The following is a 27,990-nucleotide window of genomic DNA, read 5'->3' on the forward strand; positions in this document are numbered from 1 at the left end:
ATATTGATGAACATTGCAGTTGAAATTGATCATGCACGCATATTTTTTTCGATGTATGCAAATTTTCCTGCAGACGACGCCAGACAGTCTGACGTCATTGTCCGGACACCTTCAAAGATATAAACATATATATACACATATATATATATATATAAATATATTTTTCGCTCGAATTCGCGCGGCTTAGCTCCGCTCGGGCCGGCTCGCCCCGACAAATTTATTAACCTCGCTTCGCGAGGAATTATTATTATTATTATTATTATTATTATTATTATTACGCAGTCGAGTCGTCTGTATGCTATATGCAATCATTTAATAGTATGACTGGTCGCGTGATAGCCTGATTCTCAGACGTCGACGAGGGGGCTGCGAGCGACCTCAGACGCTACGGGCTCCACAGCAAAAAAATCCAGGCCTCCGGGGAGCCCCCTTTGGGACCCTGATGAGTAGCGTAACACAATACGGAAACAACATCACGCTATCTTTGTGACTCAAACTATTCCATTAGCTAGGATAGTTTTAAAAATCTGCGAAGCATACAAAGGGAATAAATGAAGCCACATTTAGCATCCCGCGAAAATGCGTCAGGGTCATCTTGTAAATATATATATTGCTAATACGGCCAATGAGTGATGGTATGCATATGCGTGACGCGATTCGTTCACACATCATTCAGGCTTCCGTGAAGGCGTCCATAAGTTCGCGTCCTTGGTAAGTCATGTACTTATAGTTGTTTGCTATTTATTTATATCTAAACTGGAGGTCGATGAGTGTCGTAATTCGGGCATTTAATGAATGGATGCACACCCAAAACTTTAAATATATAACTTTGAACGTTAATCTCCAATGTTTAATCCGGAACCGTGTGCTGACGGACCTTCCTTCTTTCTAGAGATATATCTGAAACCTGAAAAACCATAATTTCAAAACATCTCAGGGTGCTCAACCTTGGCGGGGTTATATCATAGACTTATCATGGCCGTCTAAATGATAACAAAACTTAAAATCGAAATTATTTTCGAGAAGATGCCCGATGTCTCATTTGATCTAACAGTCATAAACGAACTACATCGAGTCAACCAGACACAGGAAACTCAAAGTCAAAGTTTTCGAATATAAAGCCACCAGAAGGACAAAGCTAAGCCTGAGTAGAATCTGTTCGTAATGTAGGAATAGAGTATACAGCCTGAAGCTTTGCCGTCACCTTCTCGGATCCCAACAAATCAAATCAGAGATTTCACGGGTACAACCGTCTCAGACAGCCGTGGTAATTCAGGCATATCTGTCTTCAACCAAGATATTCCGGCAGCAGGACAAATCATCGAATATAATTTGACTCTACTTTGTTGTGTTTTGAAGATTTAACCCAAAGGTACATCATAGTACATATTCTTCAGCCTGATTGCATGTGATTAGGCGTAAGTGACTAACAATGCCTCAGCCTAGCACTGCTTTATGCGGTCATGGTCACAGGACCTCAGATAGTGGTTGCGGAGGAGAGATCATTTGCATAAGAAATGTTACTAAATTCAGCACGATCCCCTGATAACTAGGCTATGCTGTTGACCATAAGCGTATGGAGCGGGGAGGGGGGAGAATTCGAAGCTGTGGGGACTTTGGAGGGCTGCAGTCCCCCCTCATTTCAAAGAAATTCACGCATAGTTTACAATCCTACACAGTAGATCTTAGATTATAGAGTTGCCAACAAGTCAAGTTCAGGTTGAGTAAGAAAAACAACGCACACAAATGTGCGCTTGGGGGACCGGCGCGGTGCGTGAGCAAGATAGAGATTGAGAATTCAACCTGTCCTCCATGCCAGAATCTTGCAATGAGAGGCGCTGGACATTGAGAAAGTCTACGTAGGTTAGGGTTTGAAAACTTTAGACGGGGTCACGTGACAATTTAAATTAGGAGATTTTAAAGAAACAAGAGTCGTGCAGGTCTATCAACCGCACGTTAACTAGAGCCATTGCGATATGGCAGCTCTATCTGGTTATTTCTTATAAATGGAAGTTACGTAGTCCGGACGCTGTCTCTGTGTGCCAGCGGCCAACAAGTTTTATTAAGGCAAATAAACTTCAGCCCCCCCTCCCCCACCCCTTCCCCCCCCCCCCCAAAAAAAATGGTCGTACTCCGATGGTGTTGGCATGAATAAGAACATTCAAAGACATTCAAATGTTAACTTCTATAACTTATTTTTCTCAAATAAAATCGGTTCTGTTAGCCCGAGATGATTGTAAGTTGGTCTAACTGTCAAAAGGAAAGTCTCAAATGTGGTACTGACTAAAGCTACTGTTCAGTCTAACTCGTAGCCTGCGTGGCAGTCGTTTCCGTTTCCTTCAAGTCAAGCGGTGCAAGCGTGCGAGGGTGGGCAAAAAGGACCCCGCTTGGCTTGAAGGAAACGGAAACGACTGCTACGCAGGCTATCTAACTCGGCGGTTGGTTTAAGACTCCTTGAACTGAACTGCAAGTGAGGATAACGGCAATTCAAATTCTGGAAAAGAATGTTTGTAAAATCTCCGGGCCTTCATAACCATGTATTCGAAGCTTTCTCTTAGTAAATGCAAGAGAAAGTTATAAGGAAATCTCTGTTATCTTTCGTAATTTTCTTTCAAACATTTTAGTGCCATCATCATTAAAGTCGAGATGTTGCTGATTGCTCTACAGAAGTCAGTTTGCTTGCTCTTCCTTATGGAAGTCGCCATGATTATCCCCACTGAGACATGTAAGGAAAATGTGATCACGAGTTGCGTGAACAAAACCACTTGTGCAGAAACCTACGGAGAAGTCTATCACGCTCTGGCATCAGACAACAATTACTTTAACATTGCACAAGCATTGTACCCAGCAAAGAAGCCTTCGTCGGTTCTTGTCCTGGTTACATTGTATGGAACCAATGAAACACAAGATTGCACACCTGCCGCATACACGTGGAGTAAGTCATGTCTTTTCGCTGCTCTCCCCGCCAAGGTCCTTGAGCTCCTATCTCTTGGTTCGATACTTGTCACCTCTCGGACACAAGAACTGTACGTTACAATTCCTCCATTCTGTTGTCATGTGCCAAAGGACAAGCGCGAAGCAATCATCGACAGGGTGTTGGTTGCGGTAGAGTACAAATTTTTACTCGTTATCTATTCATCTATTAATATATAAATTTAATTATTTTATTACCCTTTTTTTGCGTTTTTTAGACAAGCGGAGGTTAGCGCGAGTCTCGCGCGACGGGAGGGGTGTCCCTCCCGTCGCGCGTGACTCGCGCTCTGCGGTCGCCTCGCACTTGCCTCCACTCGCCTGAAAAACGGAAAATAATAGCGCCTGTTCTGCAGGCTAATTATTTATTTTGCTGCACAATTGCCGACCGCATACACTTCAGTTGTTTTAGATAATTATGTAGCACTTACCGTGGTTAGATGATATATTCAAGCAAAGGATTGTATAAAAACGTACATTTTGCGGCCTAACAGACGTCCATATACCTATGTTTGGCCACATTTTGTGCTGCATGCGTAGAGGTTTTTTCTTGCTGAGATCAACTTGAAATTTAAATCGCAAATAATGTCATTTGTAAACGGTCAAAAAACCTTTTGAAGTGTGGGCGATTTTTTCTTAATAATTCAAGTTCATCTTATTAAAAAAAGCCTGACCTCCTCCCTCCCAGTTTCGTAAAAAGATTAGTGAAACTGCGGCTAATAAAATTTTTGTTTTGGATAGTGAAATGAGACCAGTTACTTAAGCCACTGAACTAGTGAGCTTAGACTGAAGTGTGGACTGTGGGTTCTCACAGGTACACCAACTCATTCGCTCACTCAGTGCTCACTTAACTCGTTACTCTAGAATTAATTATTAAACAGAAGCTGTGTAGAAATAAAAGTCAAAATTTATACATTTTGTACCTTTTTTTTCAGCTGCAGGATCTTGCTGTCAGTCCAAAGATACAGGACCCGCAGCTGAACACTGTCGAGTGTGTGATTGAGGGTCATAAGCCAGACATTTCAGCTACAGGTCGTAGTGCTTATATAAGAGCCATGTTGTGGCTTTCTTTTATTTTTTCAATCCTTTCTGGTCCGTTTATAGCCTTAGTTACTCTCATAATTTTTAAGGCTGAGAATGGTAACGGAAACAGCGGCAACAGGGAAAATGTGCAAGCCAAACGTAAGACTTTAAAATGGAATTCACGCTATATTTTGTTTGTAGAAATTGGACTTTTATCTACGGTCTGTGCTTTTTCGGACCTCGGGGACGCTCCCTGGGACATTTACGTAATTCATGCGGTAATATTTATTGAGGGATTGTTTTGTGGGGTTTTTATAACGCAAGGACGCTTTTCCGATTTCAAATTCTTATCAAAAAAGAAAGTATCGGGACTGCAAATCACTGTGTTCCTATGTGCAAATCTGACTGTTTATCATTTCTGCTGGCTTGTTATAGGAGTTATGGTAAACGCATTATGGGGTGTCACTGTTCTACTTTTTGTTTGCATTTTTATAGCTTCCTGCATCTTTGCATTCTACAATTACTTCCGCTATACCCCTTCGGGCCAGTGTAGTTGGAAAAATTGTACTCTTTGTGCAGTTTTTATGTTATCCGTCTGGTCACTTGCTTTTGTAGTGATTTTAGCTGGCCGATCCTTTTTTGGAAAAGAGACCGCAGATGATGTGGTAAAGACATTAACTTTATGTGTTACTACAGCATTTGCTTCATGGATGCTGTCTAAGATAAAAGCATTGGACAAATCCAGCACACCTAATCAAGGAGAAGAGAAAATACCTCTAACAGATATTAATCCACCTACTGCACCCAATCCTAATTCATAAACCCTGATTCACGATTGTGTGGTAGGTATTAACAAAAGCACAATTATTGTAAACTAGTATAGGAAAAATTGTGTGTGTGGACTGGTGTGGGATGGGAATAAGCACAAGAAAATCAAAGGACTGCGCCTCTCACGCTAGTTCGAACAATTTAATCTCAAACCGCGTGAACCAAAACCATTCCGTTAATTTTTTTGTTTTACAAATGACGAACAAAGTCGCCAAAAAGCAACGAAAGGTCGAAAGCAAACAAAAACGACAGAAAGACAGGAAGTAATGGCTTAAAAAAATCTCAGTTACATCAGAATGGTAACTTTGATTCCTTCACGCCAGCCCATTTAGAAATCAAATGTCAATGAATTGCAATCACCTTAGTTTATCTCCTGTCTGTTGTTCTGGCTTGATGTTTATGCAGTTTAGTTGTATACTTGGTGGTAACATGGGAATAAGGCTACGGTATTACATGCAACGACCACTGCAGCAGCTATTACAGATATTTTTTATCTCTCAGTTAGTACACGCGGTTTGATTGGTCAACAGTGCGAGCCGTATTTCACTTTTTCAACGAGAATATACTCGGTCCGTAACTTACAGTACCTCGAACTTGGTTAGTAAGAGGCATATATAAACCTAATAACCTGCTATCTTTTCAGAGTAGTTCTACGTAACTCGAGAAACTAGGTGATAGTAAAAAGTAAACAAAAGAAAATAATAGAATTGGTGTCAAATAGAACCCAGTTGCTCAATACATCAGGGGCGTAGCTAGACCGTTTTATAGTGTGCGCACAGAAGAGCAAATAATGAACGCCAAAGGTAAGCACCTCTAGGGGAATCTGGGGGCATGGCCCCACCCCACCCTGAAAATTTTGAAACAAGATGCTCGGAAATGCTATTTCTAGCCTTACCCGCAATAAATTTTTTCAAGAATTTAACAAGTGAATTTTAGCAATAAGCAAGGGGCTGTACTAAAGACAGAGGGCGCAGTTTTTCTCAATACACACCAGCCTGAGGCCGGTGAACAACATTTTAATTTTTTCTTGCAAGAAAATAAGGCTCATGTCTTCCAACAAATTCGCCCGGGTTTGTGGACAAGATCGAAAACTTCCAACAACTTCCGATCAGATTGCTTGATTTACAGAATTCCGCCCGCTCGAGCACTAAGAAAAAATAAAAAAAATAATAATAAAAAGACTGCTATCAGATTGTTTGCAGGCAAAAATACTTTTCCCTAACATTTGCAAAGTCAGTGATGACCTTATCAGCGTCAACTTCCTCATGTTTATGAATTTGAACAATTACGAGAGAGAAAATACGACCTTAATTGCAACCGTCACCCACAAAGCGGCGGCGTGTCTTCTTAAAGCACAAGATTAACTTTTTATTTTAGTTTATTATTTTTTCATAATAATTTTCAGTTTGTTGGATATCAAGTGTACGCACGTGCGTATATGATAGCTACGCCCCTGAATCTGTTTTATTTTGATTTGTATTTTAGTAAATTTAATTTGTATATTTTTAGTTTTCATATCGGATTTATCGGGGCCTTGTCAATTGTTTCTTATCAACCTAGCTAATAACCTTCCACGATTAGCCTAAGCTACCTGCGGGTTGCAGCATATTTAATCTAAATGCAGTAAGGTAACGAATATACCTTAAACAAGTTAAGTATATGTATCAGGCACAAAAGGATTGAATCAAGAAATAATAAATTGTTTCTACATGGGTGTAAAGTGCAATTGATGGTTCAAAAAATGAAAAATGCACTCTGAAAGTTTATAGCTATACTGAAGTTATTTCTAAGTTCATACTGCAGTAATAGGTCTTTGGGTCTTTGCAAGTCATTGAATAAATTCCGTTTTTCATTAGTTCTGTATCAAACCATTCACACTTGTTACTAACAATCTAGGTCCTTGTTATTACACGCTAATGCAGATAAGCAAATTCAATAAACATTGTTACAAGTCTTTATGATGATTATTGAGCTCGTTTTTGAAATCTTCATTGAGCTTCGTTGTGTGTGCGCATATCAGCTACCAGTGTAAAAGTTGACCCCAGATGGTAATACTTTTTTCGCCCACTCTGGGTAGCGACTCAAACTTCAAACAGTATTTGTCAGTCAGCTCCCAGCACTGTCGTACATTTCACGCGCGTCTCGTTTGGTAAGTTTTGGCAGATGTAAAATGACTAAGTATACGACTGCTTCAAAATTAAGTAGTCCTCCTCCATTGTAGGATTGTTCCCACAAAGCGGCTTTTGTTCCTTATAAGCTTAAAGAGAGTATATGGAAAAAAGGGTTACTGTGGAGAAAGTTGAGGCTCAGATTTATTTTTTTATAAACAATATTTATTTCAACATTTGCTCTAAGGGCACAAAGGGTCCATCTAGAGAGCTTATGCTGTTTACAAGGCATGTTAAAAAAATACGTTTACACGTCACGATCGAAAAAAAACGAAACGAAAAAACAAAAACACACACGCAAAGGATTAGAAGTTGGCAGAAACGGTTAGACCAAGAAATTAAAGATTGGACATACTGAAACAACCTAACGTTAGTTTGAAACTGAGCATTAAAAACACTATTAAAAAACCAAGATGAAAACAACATTTTAAGAACATACTCCAGCCTGAGTTAATTAGGAACGTTATTTAAAAAAGGAAGAAAGAAAAAAAGAAACTTTATTGTGTTTAAACACAGTTACTGGTGACCCGGTAGTTTACATTGTGACCCTTAAACAAATATTTTAAACATAACAGAAACTCCTTAAAAATCCCAACTGGCAGGAAGGCTTACCAGTTGGCTATTTACAAAGTGCGGCCGAGGATTAGAACAGGGCACTACCCCGAAACAAATCCAGCTAGTTGTTAGAGAGGGGGACTTAAAACAACGGCCTCCAGATTACGAGTCCGTGCCCCTAACCACTCAACTACGTCCCCTCCACCTCCTCCGCCTCCTTATTGTTTTGAACATTCATTTTTTTTAAACAAGCAGTATGAATATTGGTAAAATGTAAAAACTTTAGTTACAACCGTACAATTAACCAAAAAACCGAGTTTCATGGGTCGACATCTTGTACACAGCACTAGAGTTTGGAGTATGCTGCAAAAGCATGTCACAGTTTACTTGATACCACATCAAAGAAAATGATGCTCTTTGGTTCCTGGTCTCATGTGATTCATTTATGGAAATACTACTAGTATAACAGGTAACTTGAACATCCAAAGTTTGTTTTGGGGCTCAATTTGCCAAAAAAAAAAAGTTCAGCCTCAGCCCTAAATTGGACTTTCTTATAAGAAAAAAAAAGAGGATGCAGTACCCTACAACAATTTCGTTTCTCTTTGTTTAAAGACTTGCTGTCTGTTTTTTTTAATACAATAATCTAACATTTTAGCGTACAAATATGTATTTTTGTTTTAAATAATTTTGTATCTGCTTAAGCGACTCCTGAATCTCTATTGGCAACCGTCGCCATCAACTGTTCAAGTCAGCTGTCAATCAAACACTGCTGCGCACTCTGTATAAAATCCCTCAAAATGGTTCCATCAATTTCCTGTCTCACCACCCCCTGCCCACCTCCCCCCACCCCCCAGCATTTGCTGGTCATTTGTAAACCTAATTATCTGTGGCCATAAGCGTCTCTACCATGTACAGGGCATTTGCCAAATTTACTCAAAAGAATAGTTTACAGCTGCAGCACTTTTAACAAAACATCTGCCTAATTCTTTTTACATTATGCTGGATTTAAATTAATTTTGAGGCTGCTGGTCAGGAGGTGGTTGTCGTTGAAAATGTTCTTTTACGTTTCTGACAACATCATTTCTGTCTATTCTTTCAAGAGCACTGCAAGGTTGCCCAATTGTTAGGTCAGGTCTTTTCAGCAAAGATCCATTCAAGCAGTGATTCAGTTGGACTCTTTGGCCTGTCGGGTTGACAGTCCTTGTAGACCTCATCTGGAATGCCTAACTCAGGAGACTTTGCAAGGTGCCTCCAGTTCTTCAGGGCTCTGTTTGGGTTGTTAGGGCACACGCAGATTCCTCTCATGGCATCAGACTGTAAATCAATAACATCTTTCAGGAGCTTGTCTCTGTCTCCCTCCTCTGTTGATTAAATGAATAGACTTAATTTGTTTAATAACGTTTAGGAAAATTCAATGAGAGAGAGAAAGCTGTTATTACCAGAAATTTAGTAGTTGTGCAGTGGAAGAAAGGAAAGGGCCACTAAAACAGAAGTATTTTTGGGCAGTTTATGACTATGCAGGAAAAGCAAATCTTAGCAAGAGCTGTTGGAATCCAAAAAGAAAATTGGGGGTCACCATGCATTTTTATGAGAAAATTAATCAACAACTATTCCAAAAAGCTTTAAAATACAAAGCAATGAACAGCATTTTTCCCAAATTGAAGCTTAATTATCTTTAAAAACTGCATAGTAACCCCAAATATTTTCTTTTCAGATTCCAACAACTTTTGCTAAGATCTGATTTTCCCACGTACAGTAATGATAAACTGCGCAAAAATATCTCTGTTTTAGCAGGTACCGCCATTAAGAAATCTGACTTTCTCAGACCATCCTGAGATGCGCAGAACGTATGCGCAGTAGCAAAAACAGGCACTGTCCCTAATAAGGGACACAACTTTTGACTGTTTTCAGTGGTTGGCCAGAAGTAAACAATATTGGTTTGGATCACAGTTTTATTAAACTGTAGTTGCCTGTTACATACTGAGTGACACTGCGGTTAATGATTCTTTCTATTAGCCTGCAAGGATACATGTTTTTCTTTAGGATGAGTGTTAGTGACGCGATGTCCTCAATAAACGCTTGCCAGGTGTTACAAATCTTGAGAGTTCTATCAACAAGTGTCTTGACTAGCCCAATTTTGTATGAAAAGAGGTAAAACTAGAAAAACATGTTAATAAGCCGGTAAATGTTTTCTTGCGGAATGTTCTACTCTCTACCGTGGGCCCCGTGTTATCAATGTACGTATCTAAAAAGGCCAGTTTATGATCTGATTCCGCTTCCATTGTGAATCGTATGTTGGGATGACGGGAGTTGATGATATCAAAAAATAATAAGGCATCCGACTCCTTATGGAACAGACAAAAAGTGTCATCCACATACCGTCGATAGAATAGAATTTCCGACGGGGAAGTGTCTAGCCAATTCATTTCATGGTGCCCCATAAAAAGATTTGCCAAGACAGGTGCAAGCGGCGATCCCATAGAAACACCGTTTATCTGGTCATAAAATGACCCATCAAAAAGAAAATGCTGTTTGAGAGGTGGCTATGCAGAAAGGCTATTTAAGATCATCGTGTGCGATATTGAAGTCAGGAATACCCCTGAGAATATATTCAACAGCGAGATTTATACTCTCTTCCAAGGAATGTTTGTAAACAAGCTCTCAACGTCAAAGGATACCATGTGTTTGCCCTGCATGGAGAGGCTTTGGATCTCCCGTACAAAGTGTGAAAGTATCGCCAGCACAGTGTTCGGACGGAATATGAGGCTGTAAAAGACTGCAAAGGTATTTAGATAGCTTGTAGTTGTAGGTACCAATAGGAGAGATGATCGGGCGAAAAGGTGGTATTGTGTTAGGTGCACCGGTCTTGTGCATCTTGGGCAGACCGTATATTCTAACTGGCTGGGAACCAGTAGGATAAATGTTACTATAAGTTACATCGTCCAAGTGGCCGTTGGTCTTGAGTTTCCGGAGGAAACGTTGTAGCATAGCTTCTCTCTGTGTTGTTGGGTCATTCTCTAGAGGTTTGAATTTGGTTTGATCATCAATTACAGTTGAACCTCTCCACAACGGCCACCTTAGGGACAGAAGAAAGTGGCCGTTGTGGAGAGGTGGCCGTTATGGGGAGGTAGGGGTGTAATATGACACCTTTTTTCGGGAAGTACAACATGTTTATTGTGCCAAGTTCATGCTTACTGTAGCCTATAATGGCAATCCAATCTTAAATAATATATAAAGATAAAATACACAATAAAACGTAAATAATGTTTTGAATCAAAATGTTAACAAGACGAAACGAGTAAGGTTCGCAACATTCGCTATGTTATTGTAGACAATTTATGCTTACTGCAGCATATAAATGGAACACAATCATAATACGTATATCATTAAAATGGATACAGAAACGTAATGTTCCGAAGACATATGTCGATGACTGCATCAGTTTATAAAAAAGGTTTTTCAAAAAAGAACTGTACTAGCCGTTGTCGAGAGGTTATTTTGGCAGATGGGGACACACTTTAGTGGCCGTTGCCGTTGTAGAGAGGTTTAAACAAGAGCTAATGTATGGATTGTCCGCCGGGACAAAAAAAAATGTGGCCGTTGTAGAGAGGTGGCCGTTGTGGAGAGGTGGCCGTTAGTGGAGGTTCGACTGTATCTTTCGTAAGCCTGTGTTGTAATCGCTTTTGCTTAACACAACAACGCCGTTTCCCTTGTCTGGTTTTAAAATGACAATGTCCTTGTTGCGTCGTAATTCTTTCAAAATCTTATGTCTCTTGATGTCCTTTTTTGAGGCCGGGATGGAACGTAGAAACATAGGGGTGCGCCAAATGCGACAGATCAGTAGCCAGTTTTCCCGCCATTTTAGAGTCTTTGATGTTCTTGTGCATAGTATGATAGATAAGTTTAAAGCAGCTAAAGACGTCAGACTCGCTTATTTTGGGTGGACAAATGGAGTGATTAAGTCCAAGCTTTAAAATACCTAGTTGTTCTTGTGTAAGCCGTGTTGAAGAGATGTTAGTTGCCGTTTCATCCGAGGTGAAAGGAAGGACGGTTTTGCGTGTTAACTTTTCAAGTTTCTTCTGGTGTGTCATGATTACTTTTTTTCGCAGCTTTGTCGACGTTCTTAGATAACGACCGTTTAAGAATGTAAAAATCCAAACCCGTTAGCACCTCTTTGATCTTGTTCGATAGCGCGTCCTTCCTCTGTCGTAGTTTACGGCTTTCCTTTGCTCGTTTGGTGACTGCACTTTTGAGAAGAAATTTGCGGATGGATGTGGTGTCATGTTGACTTACGTTGGGTAAATCAACTCACACAAACTTGGGGAGAACGTTGAAAGATTGACAGTTCATACAAAATTGGGCTAGTCAAGACACTTGTTGATAGAACTCTCAAGATTTGTAACACCTGGCAAGCGTTTATTGAGGCCATCGCGTCACTAACACTCATCCTAAAGAAAAACATGTATCCTTCCAGGCTAATAGGAAGAATCATTAACCGCAGTGTCACTCAGTATGTAACAGGCAACTATGTAAGATCAACTGGTGAACAAGCGCCTTATACCCTTTATTTCAAATTACCCTACATAGGTTATTTTTCTAGCATCGCTCAAAAGCGCATTCGCCGACTTTCACATTTCTATTGTAATAATGCAAACATAGTGTTAGCGTTTTCCTCTTTCAAAGTAGGTAGCCTCTTTAGTGTGAAAGACCCTATCCCCAATGGACTCCGATCATGTGTGGTTTATAAATTGCACAGGCTGTGCATCTTGCTATGTCGGTGAGACCACCAGACATTTCAACACACGTGTAAGGGAACACTTGGAAACGGACAGGGCCTCACACATCTTCAAGCATCTGGAGACTTCGTCAGCATGTCGCTCTCCATGCTCCCGCGACAATTTTGCCATCATCGATCAGGCATCCACGCGGTTTGCCCTTAAAATCAAAGAGGCGTTGCACATAGTTTGGGAAAAACCTACACCCAACGCACAAGTCAGACACGTTAATTTAAAACTTTCTGTTTAATTTTGTATTATTATTGTTATGGTCTTAATTATTTCTATTGTTATTGTAATTTTTTTAGCATTTATATTCCACTGTAATCTGTTGTTCATTTTACACTGAAGATGGCAGAGGCAACTGCCGAAACATGTCTGTGGTAAAACTCAGGAGTGTCGTGTTTTTCTTAAAATTAATTTCCTCACTGCTTTTAATTATATTGCTAATACGGCCAATGAGTGATGGTATGCATATGCATGACGCGGATTCGTTCACACATCATTTGCTTCCGTGAAGGCGTTCGTAACTTCGCGTACTTGGTAAGTCATGTAGTTATAGTTGTTTGCTATTTATTTATATCTAAACTGGAGGTCGATGAGTGTCGTAATTCGGGCATTTAATGAACGGATGCACACCCAAAACTTTAAATATATAACTTTGAACGTTAATCTCCAATGGTGACGGAACTTCCTTGTTTCTAGAGATATAACTCCTGAGAATCCGGAATCTCAAAACATCTCAGGGAGCTCAATCTTAGCGTGATTATATCATAGACTTATCATAGCCGTCTCAATGATAACAAAACTTAAAATGGAAATTATTTTCGAGAAGATGCCCGATGTCTCATTTGATCTAACAGTCACAAACAAACTACATCGAGTCAACCAGACACATGCAGGAAACCCAAAGTCAAAGTTTTCGAATATACAGCCACCAGAAGGACAAAGCTAAGCCTGAGTAGAATCTGTTCGTAATGTAGAAATAGAGTATACAGCCTGAAGCTTTGCCGTCACCTTCTCGGATCGCAACAAATCTAATCAGAGATATCACGGGTACAACCGACTCAGACGGTCATTAGCATATCTGTCTTCAACCAAGATATCCCGGCATCAGGACAAATCCTGGGGATAAATCATCGAATATAATTTGACTCTACTTTGTTGTGTTTTGAAAATTTAACCCAAGGGTACATCATAGTACATATTCTTCAGCCTGATTGCATGTGATTAGGCGTAAGTGACTAACAATGAAAACACCTCAGCCTAGCACTGCTTTATGCGGTCATGGTCACAGGACCTCAGATAGTGGTTGCGGAGGAGAGATCATTTGCATAAGAAATGTTACTAAATTCAGCACGATCCCCTTGTAACTAGGCTATGCTGTTGACCATAAGCGTATGGGGCGGGGAGCGGGGAGAATTCGAAGCTGTGGGGACTTTGGAGGGCTGCAGTCCCCCCTCATTTCAAAGAAATTCACGCATACTTTACAATCCTACACAGTAGATCTTAGATTATAGAGTTGCCAACAAGTCAAGTTCAGGTTGAGTAAGAAAAACAACGCACACAAATGTGCGCTTGGGGGACCGGCGCGGTGCATGAGCAAGATAGGGATTGAGAATTCAACCTGTCCTCCATGCCAGAATCTTGCAATAAGAGGCGATAGACTTTGAGAAAGTCTACGTAGGTTAGGGTTTGAAAACTTTAGACGGGGTCACGTGACAATTTAAATTAGGAGATTTTAAAGAAACAAGAGTCGTGCAGGTCTATCAACCGCACGTTAACTAGAGCCGTTGTGATATGGCAGCTCTATCTGGTTATTTCTTATAAATGGAAGCTACGTAGTACGGACGCTGTCTCTGTGTGCCAGCAGCCAACAAGTTTCATTCAGGCAAATAAACTTCAGCCCCCCCCCCACCCCTCCCCCCCCAAAAAAAATGGTCGTACCCCGGTGGTGTTGGCATGAATAAGAACATTCAAAGACATTCAAATGTTAACTTCTTTAACTTATTTTTTGCAAATAAAATCGGTTCTGTTAGCACGAGATGATTGTAAGTTGGTCTTACTGTCAACGAGCGAAGTCTCAAATGTGGTACTGACTAAAGCTACTGTTCAGTCTGACTCGGTGGTTGGTTTAAGACTCCTTGAACTGAACTGCAAGTGAGGATAACGGCAATTCAAATTCTGGAAAAGAATGTTTGTAAAATCTCCGGGCCTTCATAACCATGTATTCGAAGCTTTCTCTTAGTAAATGCAAGAGAAAGTTATAAGGAAATCTCTGTTATCTTTCGTAATTTTCTTTCAAACATTTTAGTGCCATCATCACTAAAGTCGAGATGTTGCTGATTGCTCTACAAAAGTCAATTTGCTTTCTCTTCCTCATGCAAGTCGCCATGATTATCCCCACTGAGGCATGTAAGGAAAATGTGATAACGAGTTGCGTGAACAAAACCACTTGTGCAGAAACCTACGGAGAAGTCTATCACGCTCTGGCATCAGACAACAATTACTTTAACATTGCACAAGCATTGTACCCGGCAAAGAAGCCTTCGTCGGTTCTTGTCCTGGTTACATTGTATGGAACCAATGAAACAGAAGATTGCAAACCTGTCGCATACACGTGGAGTAAGTCATGTCTTTTCGCTGCTCTCCCCGCCAAGGTCCTTGAGCTCTTATCTCTTGGTTCAATACTTGTCACCTCTCGGACACAAGAACTGTACGTTACAATTCCTCCATTCTGTTGTCATGTGCCAACGGACAAGCGCGAAGCAATCATAGACAGGGTGTTGGTTGCGGTAGGGTACAAACTTTTACTTGTTCTCTATTCATCTATTAAGTTCTTCATTCGTCTAATAATATAAGAATTTAATTATTATTTTATTAGCCTGCAGAACAGGCGTTGTGTTTTTCTTTGCGTTTTTCAGGTGAGCGGACACAAGTGCGAGTCATGCGCGACGGGAGGGGTGCCCCTCCCGTGGGGCGTGACTCGCGCTCCGCGGTCGCCTTGCTCTTGCCTCCACTCGCCTGAAAAAGGGAAAATAATAGCGCCTGTTCTGCGGGCTAATTATTTATTTTGCTGCACAATTACCGACCGCATACACTTCAGTTGTTTTGGATAATTATACAGCACTTACTATGCTTAGATGATATATTCAAGCAAAGGATTATTGTGTAAAACGTACAGATTGTTGATGAAACTAAAACTTTAATCAGCTGAACTCAAATAAGGCAAGGTTTGGCCAGTTATAGCCGTGTAGAAATGAAAGGCAAAATTTATACAGTTTATACATATTGTCCTCTTTAGCTTAGACTGAAGTGTGGACTGTCTGTTCTCACAGGAACACCAACTCATTCGCTCGCTCAGTGCTCACTTAACTCGTTACTCTAGAATTAATTATTAAACAGAAGCTGTGTAGAAATAAAAGTCAAAATTTATACATTTTGTACCTTTTTTTTCAGCTGCAGGATCTTTCTGTCAGGCCAAAGATACCGGACCCACGGCTGAATACTGTTGAGTGTGTGATTGAGGGTCATAAGCCAGACATTTCAGCTACAGGTCGTAGTGCTTATATAAGGGCCATGTTGTGGTTTTCTTTTATATTTTCAATCCTTTTTGGTCCGTTTATAGCCTTAGTTATCCTCATAATTTTTACGGCTGCGAAAGGTAACGGAAACAGCGACAACAAGGAAAAAAGGGAACCCAAACGTGAGACTTTAAAATGGAATTCACGCCTTATTTTGCTTGTAGAAATTGGGCTTTTAACTACAGTCTTTGTTTTTTCGGCCCTCGGGGACGCTCCGTTGGACATTTACGTAATTCCTGCGGTAATATTTATTGAGGGATTGTTTTGTGGGTTTTTTATAACGCAAGATCGCTTTTCCGATATCAAATTCTTATCAAAAAAGAAAGTATCGGGACTGCAAATCACTGTGTTCCTTTGTGCAAATCTGACTGTTTATCATTTCTGCTGGCTTGTTATAGGCGTTATGGTGAACGCATTATGGGGTGTCACTGTTCTAATTTTCGTTTGCATTTTTATAGCTTCCTGTATCTTTGCATTCTACAATTACTTCCGCTATACTCCTTCGGGCCAGTGTAGTTGGAAAAATCGTACTCTTTGTGCAGTTTTTATGTTATCCGTCTGGTCACTTGCTTTTGTAGTGATTTTAGCTGGCCAATCCTTTTTTGGAAAAGAGACCACAGATGATGTGGTAAAGAAATTAACTTTATCTGTTACTACAGCATTTGCGTCATGGATGCTGTCCAAGGTATTGAACATATCAAATCAAGGAGTAGAGGAAATTCCTCTCAGCAAAATGTAGAAATCCGCCTACTGCACCCAACCCTAATTCATAAACCCTGATTCACGATTGTGCGATAGGTATTAACAGAAGCACAATTATTGTAAACTAGTATAAGTAGCATTTTTTTGTGTAGACTGGTGTGGGATGCGCACAAAGGCAAGCACCGCTAGGGGAATCTGGGGCATGGCCCCAGCCCACCCTAAAAATTTTGAAACAAGATGCTCGGAAATGCTATTTTTAGCCTTTCCCGCGATAATTTTTTTCAAAAATTTAACAAGTGAATTTTAGCAATAAGCAAGGGGCTGTACTCAAGACAGAGGGCACAGTTTTTCTCATTACACACCAGCCTGAGGCCGGTGAATAACATTTTAATTTTTTTCCTGCAAGAAAACAAGGCTCAGGTCTTCCAACAAATTGCTTGATTTACAGAATTCCGCCCGCTCGCGCACTGAGACAAAAAAAAAAAAATAATAAAATAAAATAAAAAGATTGTTTGCAGGCAAGGAGACAAACGATTTTCCTTAACTTTTGCAAAATCAGTGACGACGTGATCAATGTCAACCTCATGTTTATGAATTTGAAGAATCGCGAGAGAACAAATATGACCTTTGCAGCCGCCGGCCACAAAGCGGCGGCGTGTCTTCTTAAAGTCCAAGATTAACTTTTTATTCTAGTTTATTAGTTTACTAGTTTATTTGTTGGATATCAAGTGTACGCACGTGCGTGTATGATAGCTACGCCCCTGAATCTGTTTTATTTTGATTTTTATTCTAGTAAATTTAATTTGTATAGTTTTAGTTTTCATATCAGATTTATCGGGGCCTTGCCAATTGTTTCTTATCAACCTAGCTAATAACCTTCCACGATTAGCCTAAGCTACCTGCGGGTTGCAGCATATTTAATCTAAATGCAGAAAGGTAATGAATGTTCATTAAACAAGTTAAGTATATGTATCAGGCACAAAAGGATTGAATCAAGAAAGAATAAATTGTTTCTACATGGGTGTAAAGTGCATTTGATCGTTCAAAAAATGAAAAATGCACTCTGAACTTTTTTCTAAGTTTTTCTAATTTTTTCTGAAGTTTTTTGTAAGTTCATACTGTAGTAATAGGTCTTTGCAAGTCATTGAATAAATTCAGTTTTTAATTAGTTCTGTATCAAACTAGAGGCCAACTTAATTAAGCATTCACACTTGTTACTAACAATCTAGGTCCTTGTTATTACACACTCATGCAGATAAGCAAATTCAATAAACATTGTTACAAGTCTTTATGATGATTATTGAGCTCCTTTTTTGAAATCTTCATTGGGCTTCGTTGCGTGTGCGCATGTCAGCTACCAGTGTAAAAGCTGACCCCAGATGGTAATGCTTTTCGCGCACTCTGTGTGGCGAGTCCAAGTATTTGTCAGTCAGCTCCCAGCACTGTCCTACATTTCACGCGCGTCTCTTTTGGCAAGTTTTGTCAGGTGTAAAATGACTAAGTATTCTACTGCTTCAAAATTAAGAAGCTCTCTCCCATTGCAGGATTGTTCCTACAAAAGCAGCTTTTGCTCCGAAGCTACTGGAACCCACTTCCACTTAGAGAGAGAGAATATGGAAAAGGGTTACTGTAGTGTAATCCATCTCAGTACATTTTTTTTAAATAAGAAGCTCTTTTATCAGAAAGTTGAGGCTGAGATTTATTTTTTTATAAACAATATTTGCTTTTAAATTAGCAGTGAACCAAATCGAATTTAATCGTGATTGTTGTTCTTTTTGTAATTTAGCCTAAAAATTTTTATATCTTATTTTTGTACATAATCGTTTAGTCTTACTTTCATCTTTTGTATCTTAGCATAATTGTTTGCTATCTGCAATTCGAAGTAAAATAAAGGTTTTTACTTTACTTTATTTCAACATTTGCTCTAAGGGCACAAAGGGCTCATCTTGAGAGCTTATTCTGCTTACAAGGCATATTAAAAAAATAATACGTTTACACGTCACGATCGAACAAAACAAAAAGAAAAAACAAAAACACACACAAAGTACTGATTGGAAGTTAGCAGAAACGGTTGGACAAAGAAATAAACGATTGGACATACTGAAACAGCCTGACGTTAGTTTGAAAATGAGCATAAGAAATACCATTTAAAAACCAATTGAACAACATTTTAAGAACATACTCCAGCCTGAGTTAATTAGGAATTCAAAGTTATTAAAAAGAAAGAAAGAAAGAAAAAAGAAACTTTATTGTGTTTAAACACAGTTAGTGGTGACCAAGTAGTTTACATTGTGGCCCTTAAAAAAATATTTTAAACAAAACAGAAACTCCTTAAAAATCCCAACTGGGAGGGAGGCTTACAAGTGGCTATTTACAAAGTGCGGCCGAGGATTTGAAAAGGGGACTACCTCCCAATCAAATCCAAGCTAGTGACCAGTCAGAGAGGGGGACTCAAACCTCAGCCTCCAGATTACCATTCATTTTTTTTTTTTAACACAAGCAGTATGAATATTGGTAAAATGTAAAAACTTTAGTTACAACCGTGCAATTAACCAAAACACCGAGAGTTTCATGGCACGACATCTTGTACACAGCACTACACTTTGGAGTATACCACATTAAAGAAAATGATACTCTTTGGTTCCTGGTCTCATGTGATTCATTTATGGAAATACTGCTAGTATAACAGGTAATTTGAACATCGAAAGTTTGTTTTGGGGCTCAATTTGCCCCAAAAAAGTTCAGCCTTAGCCCTAAAATTGGACTTTCTTATAAGAAAAAAAAGAGGATGCAGTACCCTACTACTGTTACAACGATTTCGTTTCTCTTTGTTTAAAGACTTGCTGTCTGTTTTTTTTTTATACAATAATCTAAAATTTTAGCGTACAAATATGCATTTTTTTTTAAAAATAGTCTTGTGTCTTTAAGCGACTCCTGAATCTCTATTGGCAACCGTCTCCATCAACTGTTCAAGTCAGCTGTCAATCAAACACTGCTGCGCACTCTATATAAAATCGCTCATAAGGGTTTCATCAATTTCCTGCCTCACCACCCTCCCCCCACCCTCGAACTCTCCCCCCACCCTCGAACTTATTCATGCACTTCTTAAGGACCGAGAAATTTCTGTCAAGGTCTTTAGGGACATTACGGTGATGTCCCTAAAGACCTTGACAGGAATTTCTCTGTCCTTAAGAAGTGCATGAATAAGTTCGATTGCTTAGTTTACGAAATGTTGCTAATTAGAGAGTTAACACCATCTCTCAATGTCCAATCGGACTCAATTCAAGCTAAACTATTTACGTGACATTATATATTCAGACATTATGTTAATTTTTTGGTGAACTATTTCTGACATTGACTTCAATTATTTCTATCACTTCGAACTTGATAATGGCGTCATGACGACCCCGAAACGTTGTTCCTTTTTATCGTTTATCTTTACTTGTCTATGTATAACCAAACCTTAACTTATAATAATAATAATAATAATAATGATAATGATAATGATAATGATAATGATAATGATAATGATAATGATAATGATAATGATAATGATAATGATAATGATAATGATAATGATAATGATAATGATAATAATAATAACTTTATTATTGAGTCACAAAAGGGATGTAGCTGAGGGGAGAAGTCCCCTCTACTAATAGTGGACACCTAACTAACTAGCCTATTTTTACTCTAGCTGAAAAAGAAAGAACTACAATACATTTACATTTACATCATAAACCATCTGCCTAATTTTTTTTTACATTGTGTTGGATTTGACCAAGCCATAAGTAACCAACAACACTGAATGGCATCTGCAAACGGCTACTCAAGGACACTATGCGCAAAAAAAAACACTTCACATCTTTATGATAAATTAATTTTGATGCTGCTGGTCAGGAGGTGGTTGTCGTTGAAAATGTTCTTTTATGTTTCTAACAACATCATTCCTGTCTATTCTTTCAAGAGCACTGCAAAGTTGCCCAATTGTTAGGTCATTCTTTTCAGCAAAGATCCATTCAAGCAGTGATTCAGTTGGACTCATAGGTCTGTCGGGTTGGCAGTCCTTGTAGACCTCATCTGGAATGCCTAACTCAGGAGACTTTGCAAGGTGCCTCCAATTCTTCAGTGCTCTATTTGGGTTGTTAAGGCACACGCAAATTCCTCTCATGGCATCAGACTGTAAATCAATAACGTCTTTCAAGAGCTTGTCTCTGTCCCCATCCGCTGTTTATTATTTAAAAAAAATAGAAAGACTTAACTTGTTTTAATTAATAATGTTTAGGAAAATTCAATGAGAGAGAAAGCTGTTATTACCAGAAATTTAGTAGTTGTGCAGTGGAAGAAAGGAAAGGGCCTCAAACCCTTCTTAAGGACGGTAAAAACAGAAGTATTTTTGGGCAGGTTATGACTGTGCGTGAAAAGCAAATCTTAGCAAGCACTGTTGGAACCCAAACAGAAAATTGGGGGTAACCAAGCATTGGAGAAAATTAAGCAACAACAATTTTAAAAAGCTTGAAAATACATAGCAATGTCTAGCATTTTTTCCCAAATTGAAGCTTAAGGACGGTGCCTACTAATTAAGAAGTATTTTTGTGTGGTTAATGACTATGCGGGGAAAGCAGATCTTAGCAAGGGCTATTGAAATCCAAAAAGAAAATTGGGGGTAACCACACATATTTTAGAGATGATTAGGCAACAATAGTACAAAGGAATGTATGGATTTTTTTCCAGATTGAAGCTTTATTATCTCTGAAAAAAATTATGGCTTCCCCCAATTTTTTTTTTTTTGGATACCAAGAGCACTTGCTAAGTTCTGCTTTCTCTGCATAGTTTTAAACCATGCAAAAATACCCCTGTATTAGTAGGCACTGGCCCATAGAAAACTTGATTATCTCAAGATGCGCAGAACGTATGCGCAGTAACAAAAGTAGGCACCGTTCTTAATTATCTTTAAAAACTGCATAGTTACCCCTAATATTTTCTTTTTAGATTCCAACAACTCTTGCTAAGATCTGATTTTCCCACGTACAGTAATGATAAACTGTGCAAAATATCTCTGTTTTAGCAGGTACCGCCATTAAGAAATCTGACTTTCTCAGACCATCCTGAGATGCGCAGAACGTATGCGCAGTAGCAAAAGGAGGCACTGTCCCTAATAAGGGACACAACTTTTGACTGTTTTCAGTGGTTGGCCAGAAGTAAACAATATTGGTTTGGATCACAGTTTTATTAAATCCATCAGAACTACATCTAAATAACTGTCTGCTAAAATAGCACTCCCGAATTTTCATCGCATGTGGAATCTTTTTCTTTAATTTTATATGCTGCTGATGTTTATGATTATCTGTAATAAAATTAGCAATGTTACTAATCAACCCTAATTTAAGTAGTGATTGTATTGTAATGTAATTACATTCTTACTAGTGCATGTATAAATTGTTTAACATGTATAAGTAGTGTTAGTTACAATTTGCGCAAGTGTCAATGTAGTGTAGTATACGTATTACTACTGTGTGTAGTTTAAAAGTTGTACCCTGTAAATAAAATTGCATTAAAAAAAAAATAAAAACAACAACAACTGTCCCTAGAAGGTTTAATTCTGATCTGAGCTTTGTTCTCTTTAAAGCATTGCAAGCTAACAAAAAATTAGAGGTGATTTACGTACTGATTTCTTTCAAACTCACCAACAATAAAGCGATCTAGTTTCCTCAAAACATCCTGTCTCTTCAAATTTTGTACCACTTGATAAAAGGTCCCAATGGTCAGGTTTGGTTTTTTGGTGTACAGGTAATCCATAAGGACTTGGGTAAACTGACCAAATTCGATCTCTTTTAACCTTTCACCAGAAAGATTAAACTTTTGACCCAGGTGAAGCCAGTATGAATTTACTCTTGACTTCTGATCCAAATGGGTGGCCATTTTGGCAATTATGTCACTGTTAGCGGCTGCAAAGTCGCTAAATTTTTCTGTAGAATCGGCAGCATCTGTAAGGCAACAGGAGACAAAATTGGAGAGAATTACTTATACCTGCTCAATTTCTCAAGGTTTGAATACCCTGGCTGTTAAAAATTTCATAACTATTCATGAATAAATATATTATTAGTATCACCTTTTGGGCAAGTCTCACCTATTAGGGAGCTTAGAAGATGTAAAGAACATGGTGGGTTTCTGCGACAACAAACTATGTCGAGGAGTAATAAGGAACTAACTTATAAAATAGTTATTACAAGTATCTCGACATGTTATCTTTTAACAATGGTATCTAAATCTGTATAAATGTACATGTACCTTGAACACAAGAAATTTAAGCATTTTATATACTGGCTTTCATTACAAGCATTTAGTAAAATACAGTATAAGGTGAGAAGAAAGAATGTAGTTTCAACATACTTGGATAAGCATCTGTAACGATCTTCTTTACATCATTTCTCCTCATGTTGGTCAGTGCATCTATCATGTCCTTTACTGTTACATCTTCCTGTTCTGTTACCAACACATCAAACAGTGTCATGGTACAACTGTTTTCGCTGTTCAGTTTACACTTGAGGCGTGTCTCCAGAGGTGCATTTATTTGCTCTGTACAGGCCAGATGCTCCCAGTTCTTGATGACCCTATGCGATGTGCGATCAAGAGCACTTGATAACTTTCCTTGGAGAAATGTGTTTTCATGTACCACTTTTGAAACTAGTGAAACAAAATATAATCAAAATTATTTCAAACATGTGTCCACTACTTGAATGGCAGTAAAATTTAAATCTTAATGATAAACAAATGTTTTTCATTTGTCTTTAATTTTTCTAGATGAAGGTCCTTGTAGGCCTTGTAGATTTTGAAGGACCTCTAAAACTTTATAGTCCTGCCCTTAGCATCTGGTTCTTTTGTGAAAATTCATGAAAATCCATGGTCAACACAAGTTCTAAAGAGTTTTCCTGTCATTGCATCCTTTGCTCTAAGTACAGGGTTCATTTCAGTATATTGTGTGGCAACTGGAATTTAGGATTATCCACTGATTCTTGTGCTGTGAAGGTACCTACTGATTGTCCCAAACAGGGTTACTATGGATACCTCCATTCTTAGTTCATATGTCACAGAGGTCCACCAACCAACCTTAAGCTGGGCTAACTGTGATGATGTTGGTCAAAGTGCTTCATCTAAACATACATGTGATCCAGTAACCATTTCAACACTTTAGGATCAACAAAATGATCTAAAACAATGTTTACTTGGAACATTTATAGGGAGTCATGGCTTTACATGCACAAATACATCATCAACGCTATCTGTTGCAAGAGTTTGGGCTTGCATGAGATGGTCACTTTTCTGGCTCCACACAAACATGTCCATTTTAACAATATGTACTTTATGTCATATAAATTTCATAATATAAAAAAAAAACCGTCTGTGGGGGAGAATAACAACAATTGTTATAAATTATTATTCTCCCACAGAAGGGTTTTTTTCTAAGACCTGTCTGGCTTTCTGGAAAATTCCAATTCAGCTTCATTTTTTGGGAGAGTATGGATATGTTCAGGAACTCTACAATGATTGAAAAAGCAATAGAATGTAATCCAGAAAGTTGAATTGCTCACCCAGAAGCTGCTCATAACTGTTGTCAGTTTCCTGTTGTTGAGCCGTTTGCTCAGCAGTACTACTATCTCCATCATTTTCTGATACTTGAACAGGGGCACCAGCTGGTCTTTGTGAACTGTTCTGACCCTCATTTTGAGGAACTGCCCCAGTGGCCGCATTAGGCTGCAGTGAGGCATTCACCTCGTCATTCTCAGAAGCTGTACCCTCAGGATTTTGAGCATCTCCAGACAAAACAGAGGCAGTGGCGGATGAAACAGCAGCAGACATTTCTTCGGTACTCTGTGATGATGTATGATGAGTTGCTATGCCACTGTAGGCTGATGGTTCTCCAGGAGAAGCAGAGGCAGTGGCGGCAGAAACAGCAGCAGGTGTTTCTTGGTGTCTTGATGTACGACCAGCTGCTACACCATTATCTGCTGATGGTTCAGTGTTTACAAAATTTGGAGGCTGACCATTAGGTGCTGCATCCTCATCTTGGTTGCCATGAGATGATGTACGGCATGCTGAAGTGCCACAATTTTCAGGCCCTAACCTGTTTGTAGGATTTGGAGGCTGACCAGTAGCTGCAGAAGCAGTAGCAGGAGCAGGAACAGAAGCAGCAGCAGCAGGTAACCCAGCAGGCAATTCTTGGCTACCAGGTGGAGATCCAAGGCCTACTACGGGGGCACCATTTACTGAATCTTCCCTCATGTGAGACTCACCAGTTCCAGGAGAGCCAGGAGCACCAGCCATACTAACAGTAGCAGACCCAGCACCAGCTGTGGTTAGGTTGTTGTCACTGGTACCTGGTGGCAATGACTGACTTTCAGGACAAGGTAAAACTGAAGGATGATCAGGAGAACCAGGATGTTCCGAGCTGTGTTTAAGTGCTATTTTTCTCAGTTCAGGAGAAGCATTTGAGTTTTCCTTGGTGTTCCAACTTGATTGGTCCAGCTGTCCCTGTGACTTTTGATCTGATGGTTCTGACTCTAAACTGTTTTTTTCCTCTGCCTTGACACATGTGGACTCCAGTGGCGCATGTTCATTCTTGTCACCAGCTTTTGTTTTCTGTCCTGAAAATAACATTACGTTACTTTAAATTAAAATAAATCTTTGAAGGTACGTGTGCCAGAGCCATAAGCTGAAAGAGTATTTCAGTGACACTTACGGGAAAGGACAGTTTCATATTTTCATGTCCACAAAAGATAATGAATACCGGTAGGTCCTCTTGTCGACGTTGATTTAATACAATTTCTGTGCTTCTTTTTACAGTATAAGGCTCAACTAAAACATTTCCAAATGAAGATGACTTCTGCTCTGGTTGTCCAAATGTCAGACAATGTCAACTCAAACAGTCCTTCTCGGGACTAACTCACCCAGAGGATCATAATTTATGTGCTTATGAAATAAATTATACACTGTAAGTGTGTAAATTGGCCTTTAAAAATTTACTCTTTCCGTAAAGTGCACCTAACCCCAAATTTTTTTTTCTCTTAAATAAATCTTTGCACCTGTTCGAAACATATTGCGCTATTTGGCACCTTTTTTAACCAAATCTTGACTTTTTATAGGCTGTAAAAGTTACGAAATCTAGCCATCATGTCTCGTGACTGAGCTAGTAAGGGGCATGGGTCTATTCCTTACTTGACGTCACAAATGGATTCGCATTGTATAAGTCTTTGTGAAAATGCATGCAAAGCAGTTTGTGACGTCATGTAAGGAATAGACCCATGCCCCTTACTAGCTCGGTCATGGGACAGACGATGGCTAGATTTTGTAACTTTTACAGCTTATAAAAAGTCAAGATTTGATTGATAAAAGGCGCAAAAAGACTCAATGCGTTTCGAACAGGTGCAAAGATTTATTTACGCAAAAAAAATTTGGGGGTTAGGTGCATTTTAACTTTTGAGACAAATTTTTCCATCACAAGGAACATCTGCTTTATGGCTAAGACACCAATAAAGAGCCCAAAAAAAAAAGAAAAGTCAGCAGTGAGACTGGGTATAAAAACTAAACATCATTCTGATTGTTGTTTTGCTTGTTAAAAAACTATGATCAAACCTCCCTGTAAAACCACCTCTCATAAGTGGCCACCTCCTGTAAGCAACCTGATTTCCAAAATACCAAAATTATCCAGGTCAAATCACTAATAGTTGGAACCGCTTGTAGACGACTACCTGACAGTTTTAAAACAATGACCTGACAGAGGACATGATCTCACAACAGGCGCTAATTCGTAAACGTAATATATTTGAATGCGTAAGCCATAAACTAATAATTATTGACATGCTCCTTCTCCATGCTGAGAACATTGAACTGTCATAATTTTGTACAGTGAGTTTTTGGCCCAAACTAGCAGTTAACTATGTGGACAGCTGATATGATCTGTGAGAGGTGAATATTCAATAACTACAGGTATGTTTTAAATACAGACTTCTCGTAATATATCAAACATGAGAAGGTGTGTTTCATCAGATATCCAAACACCGAGAAGTAGGTTGAAAAAACGAGGCGCAGCCGAGTTTTTTTAAACGACTTCGAGGTGTTTGGATGCCTGATGAAACACACTTTTGAGTGTTTGATATGGCTTCTCAAATGATCAATAATTCTTGGAGAAATTCAAGGCTAAAGTTGGCAAAATTTTACGGTAATTAGGATCACATATCCAAACCACGGTCATGGTAGTGATTTTCTTTGTTTTCTCTTGATGAATTATTAATGAGTTTGAGAAAGTAATATACAGCACACTAATAATAATATAAATATACAACTATAGGCTGTGTAAAGTTGGTGTCCTTATTAAGAGGTTCTTCTGCATCATGTCATCAAGCCTATCTCTTATGCTGCATCAAGTAAATTAATAAGGCAGACTGTTGTCAGCGCAGTTTGGCAATCATGCTGGAAATGGTATGTTTTAGGTGTGCAATACAAAGTTGTCACTTGAAATGTTTAATTTCATGACAATTATCTAAAACGATGTTGTGCTCAAGTTTGGGTTGTCTGCAAGTGACAAATGCATCTGAAATTAGCACAGGCAAATGACTAAAAAATTAGTCCCCCGTCGTCTGACCTTTCACAAGCATAAAATATAGCAGGAAGATCATCCCCAAAGTCATCATTTTTGTATGGGAGACTCCCCTGCCCTTCCTCCTTACAAGTTTGATTTTGGTATTATGACATTTCCTGAAAACTACCGTTAAAAGATTTGCTAAACCATTTCATTGTGTTCCTTGTGGGAATTTGCTTTCAATTAACCAATAAGTTTATAACATAAGTAAGAAATAGGTTAAAATAAGCTTAAGCTTAATTAAGTTTTAAGCTTTACAATGTTTCATGAAGTCGATGCATTGCACATCGACACAGTGAAATCAAAACAATGTAAAACCGCCTCTTCCGCGATTAAAAGTTAGAAAATAGCTTCAAATAAATGGAAAGGAGGAGGAGAGAATAACTTAAGCTTACCTTTCCGGAATTTTTTCTTTACTTTCCGAAATGCGGCGGAAGCCATAGCCATTATTGTAAAAATAGCAATCTGACGAAAGGTACATGTAAATTACCTTAGTTTTAAGTGCTGCCGCTATTCCAGGTGCACTCCCCTTCTTCACAGAAAGCGAATAAAACAAGCTTTGAACAAAAGGACGCTAAAACAGCCCCAGGAAAGAATCAAGAGACGTGTAATCCGAATATCACCGCTAAGTTGTCACAATGACTGTCTATCCCTCGTCCCTAACTCTGTTTCCACCCTCTCGGCCGGGGGCAGAGGGAGAGGGTCATCTTGGATCGTGCGGGATCGTGCTCGATAAGAAACGCTGA

The 27,990-nt window shown here is 39.0% G+C and overlaps 3 protein-coding genes across 8 annotated transcripts; 2 read left to right on the plus strand and 1 right to left on the minus strand.

Annotated features, from left to right (window-relative positions):
* Positions 1 to 508: 508 nt before the first annotated feature.
* On the plus strand, positions 509 to 18,797 carry LOC146479035 (uncharacterized). Of its 3 annotated transcripts, XR_014865011.1 has the most exons (4): positions 524 to 711; positions 2,625 to 3,105; positions 3,906 to 6,630; positions 17,791 to 18,797. XR_014865011.1 is itself a non-coding variant. In XM_085111295.1 (3 exons), exons 1-3 carry the CDS (start codon positions 626 to 628, stop codon positions 3,971 to 3,973), a joined length of 465 nt encoding a protein of 154 aa, XP_084967421.1. In that variant the 5' UTR covers positions 509 to 625; the 3' UTR covers positions 3,974 to 4,042. The 3 variants fall into 3 exon arrangements, 2 of the variants coding, with proteins under 2 accessions (XP_084967421.1, XP_084967420.1); XM_085111295.1 differs by lacking the exon at positions 17,791 to 18,797 and having other exon boundaries at positions 509 to 711; positions 2,625 to 2,935; positions 3,906 to 4,042; XM_085111294.1 differs by lacking the exon at positions 17,791 to 18,797 and having other exon boundaries at positions 3,906 to 6,779.
* Positions 8,634 to 27,932, minus strand: LOC146479036 (uncharacterized). Of its 3 annotated transcripts, XR_014865010.1 has the most exons (6): positions 27,640 to 27,932; positions 24,198 to 25,250; positions 22,999 to 23,292; positions 22,293 to 22,592; positions 20,333 to 20,832; positions 19,772 to 20,302 (listed from the first exon to the last, which is right to left on the minus strand). XR_014865010.1 is itself a non-coding variant. In XM_085111293.1 (5 exons), the coding sequence occupies exons 1-5, from the start codon at positions 27,689 to 27,691 to the stop codon at positions 8,673 to 8,675; spliced, it is 1,932 nt and encodes a 643-aa protein (XP_084967419.1). In that variant the 5' UTR covers positions 27,692 to 27,932; the 3' UTR covers positions 8,634 to 8,672. The 3 variants fall into 3 exon arrangements, 2 of the variants coding, with proteins under 2 accessions (XP_084967419.1, XP_084967418.1); XM_085111293.1 differs by lacking the exons at positions 19,772 to 20,302; positions 20,333 to 20,832 and adding an exon at positions 8,634 to 8,905; XM_085111292.1 differs by having other exon boundaries at positions 19,772 to 20,832.
* Positions 12,300 to 17,896, plus strand: LOC146479037 (uncharacterized). Of its 2 annotated transcripts, none has more exons than XM_085111298.1 (3): positions 12,300 to 12,862; positions 14,634 to 15,119; positions 15,779 to 15,966. In XM_085111298.1, exons 2-3 carry the CDS (start codon positions 14,656 to 14,658, stop codon positions 15,822 to 15,824), a joined length of 510 nt encoding a protein of 169 aa, XP_084967424.1. In that variant the 5' UTR covers positions 12,300 to 12,862; positions 14,634 to 14,655; the 3' UTR covers positions 15,825 to 15,966. The 2 variants fall into 2 exon arrangements, with proteins under 2 accessions (XP_084967424.1, XP_084967422.1); XM_085111296.1 differs by having other exon boundaries at positions 12,770 to 12,862; positions 14,634 to 15,114; positions 15,779 to 17,896.
* Positions 27,933 to 27,990: the final 58 nt, after the last annotated feature.

Source organism: Pavona decussata, unplaced genomic scaffold, assembly GCF_977016875.1.
Source record: "Pavona decussata unplaced genomic scaffold, jaPavDecu1.1 SCAFFOLD_61, whole genome shotgun sequence".
Lineage (NCBI taxonomy): Eukaryota > Metazoa > Cnidaria > Anthozoa > Scleractinia > Agariciidae > Pavona > Pavona decussata.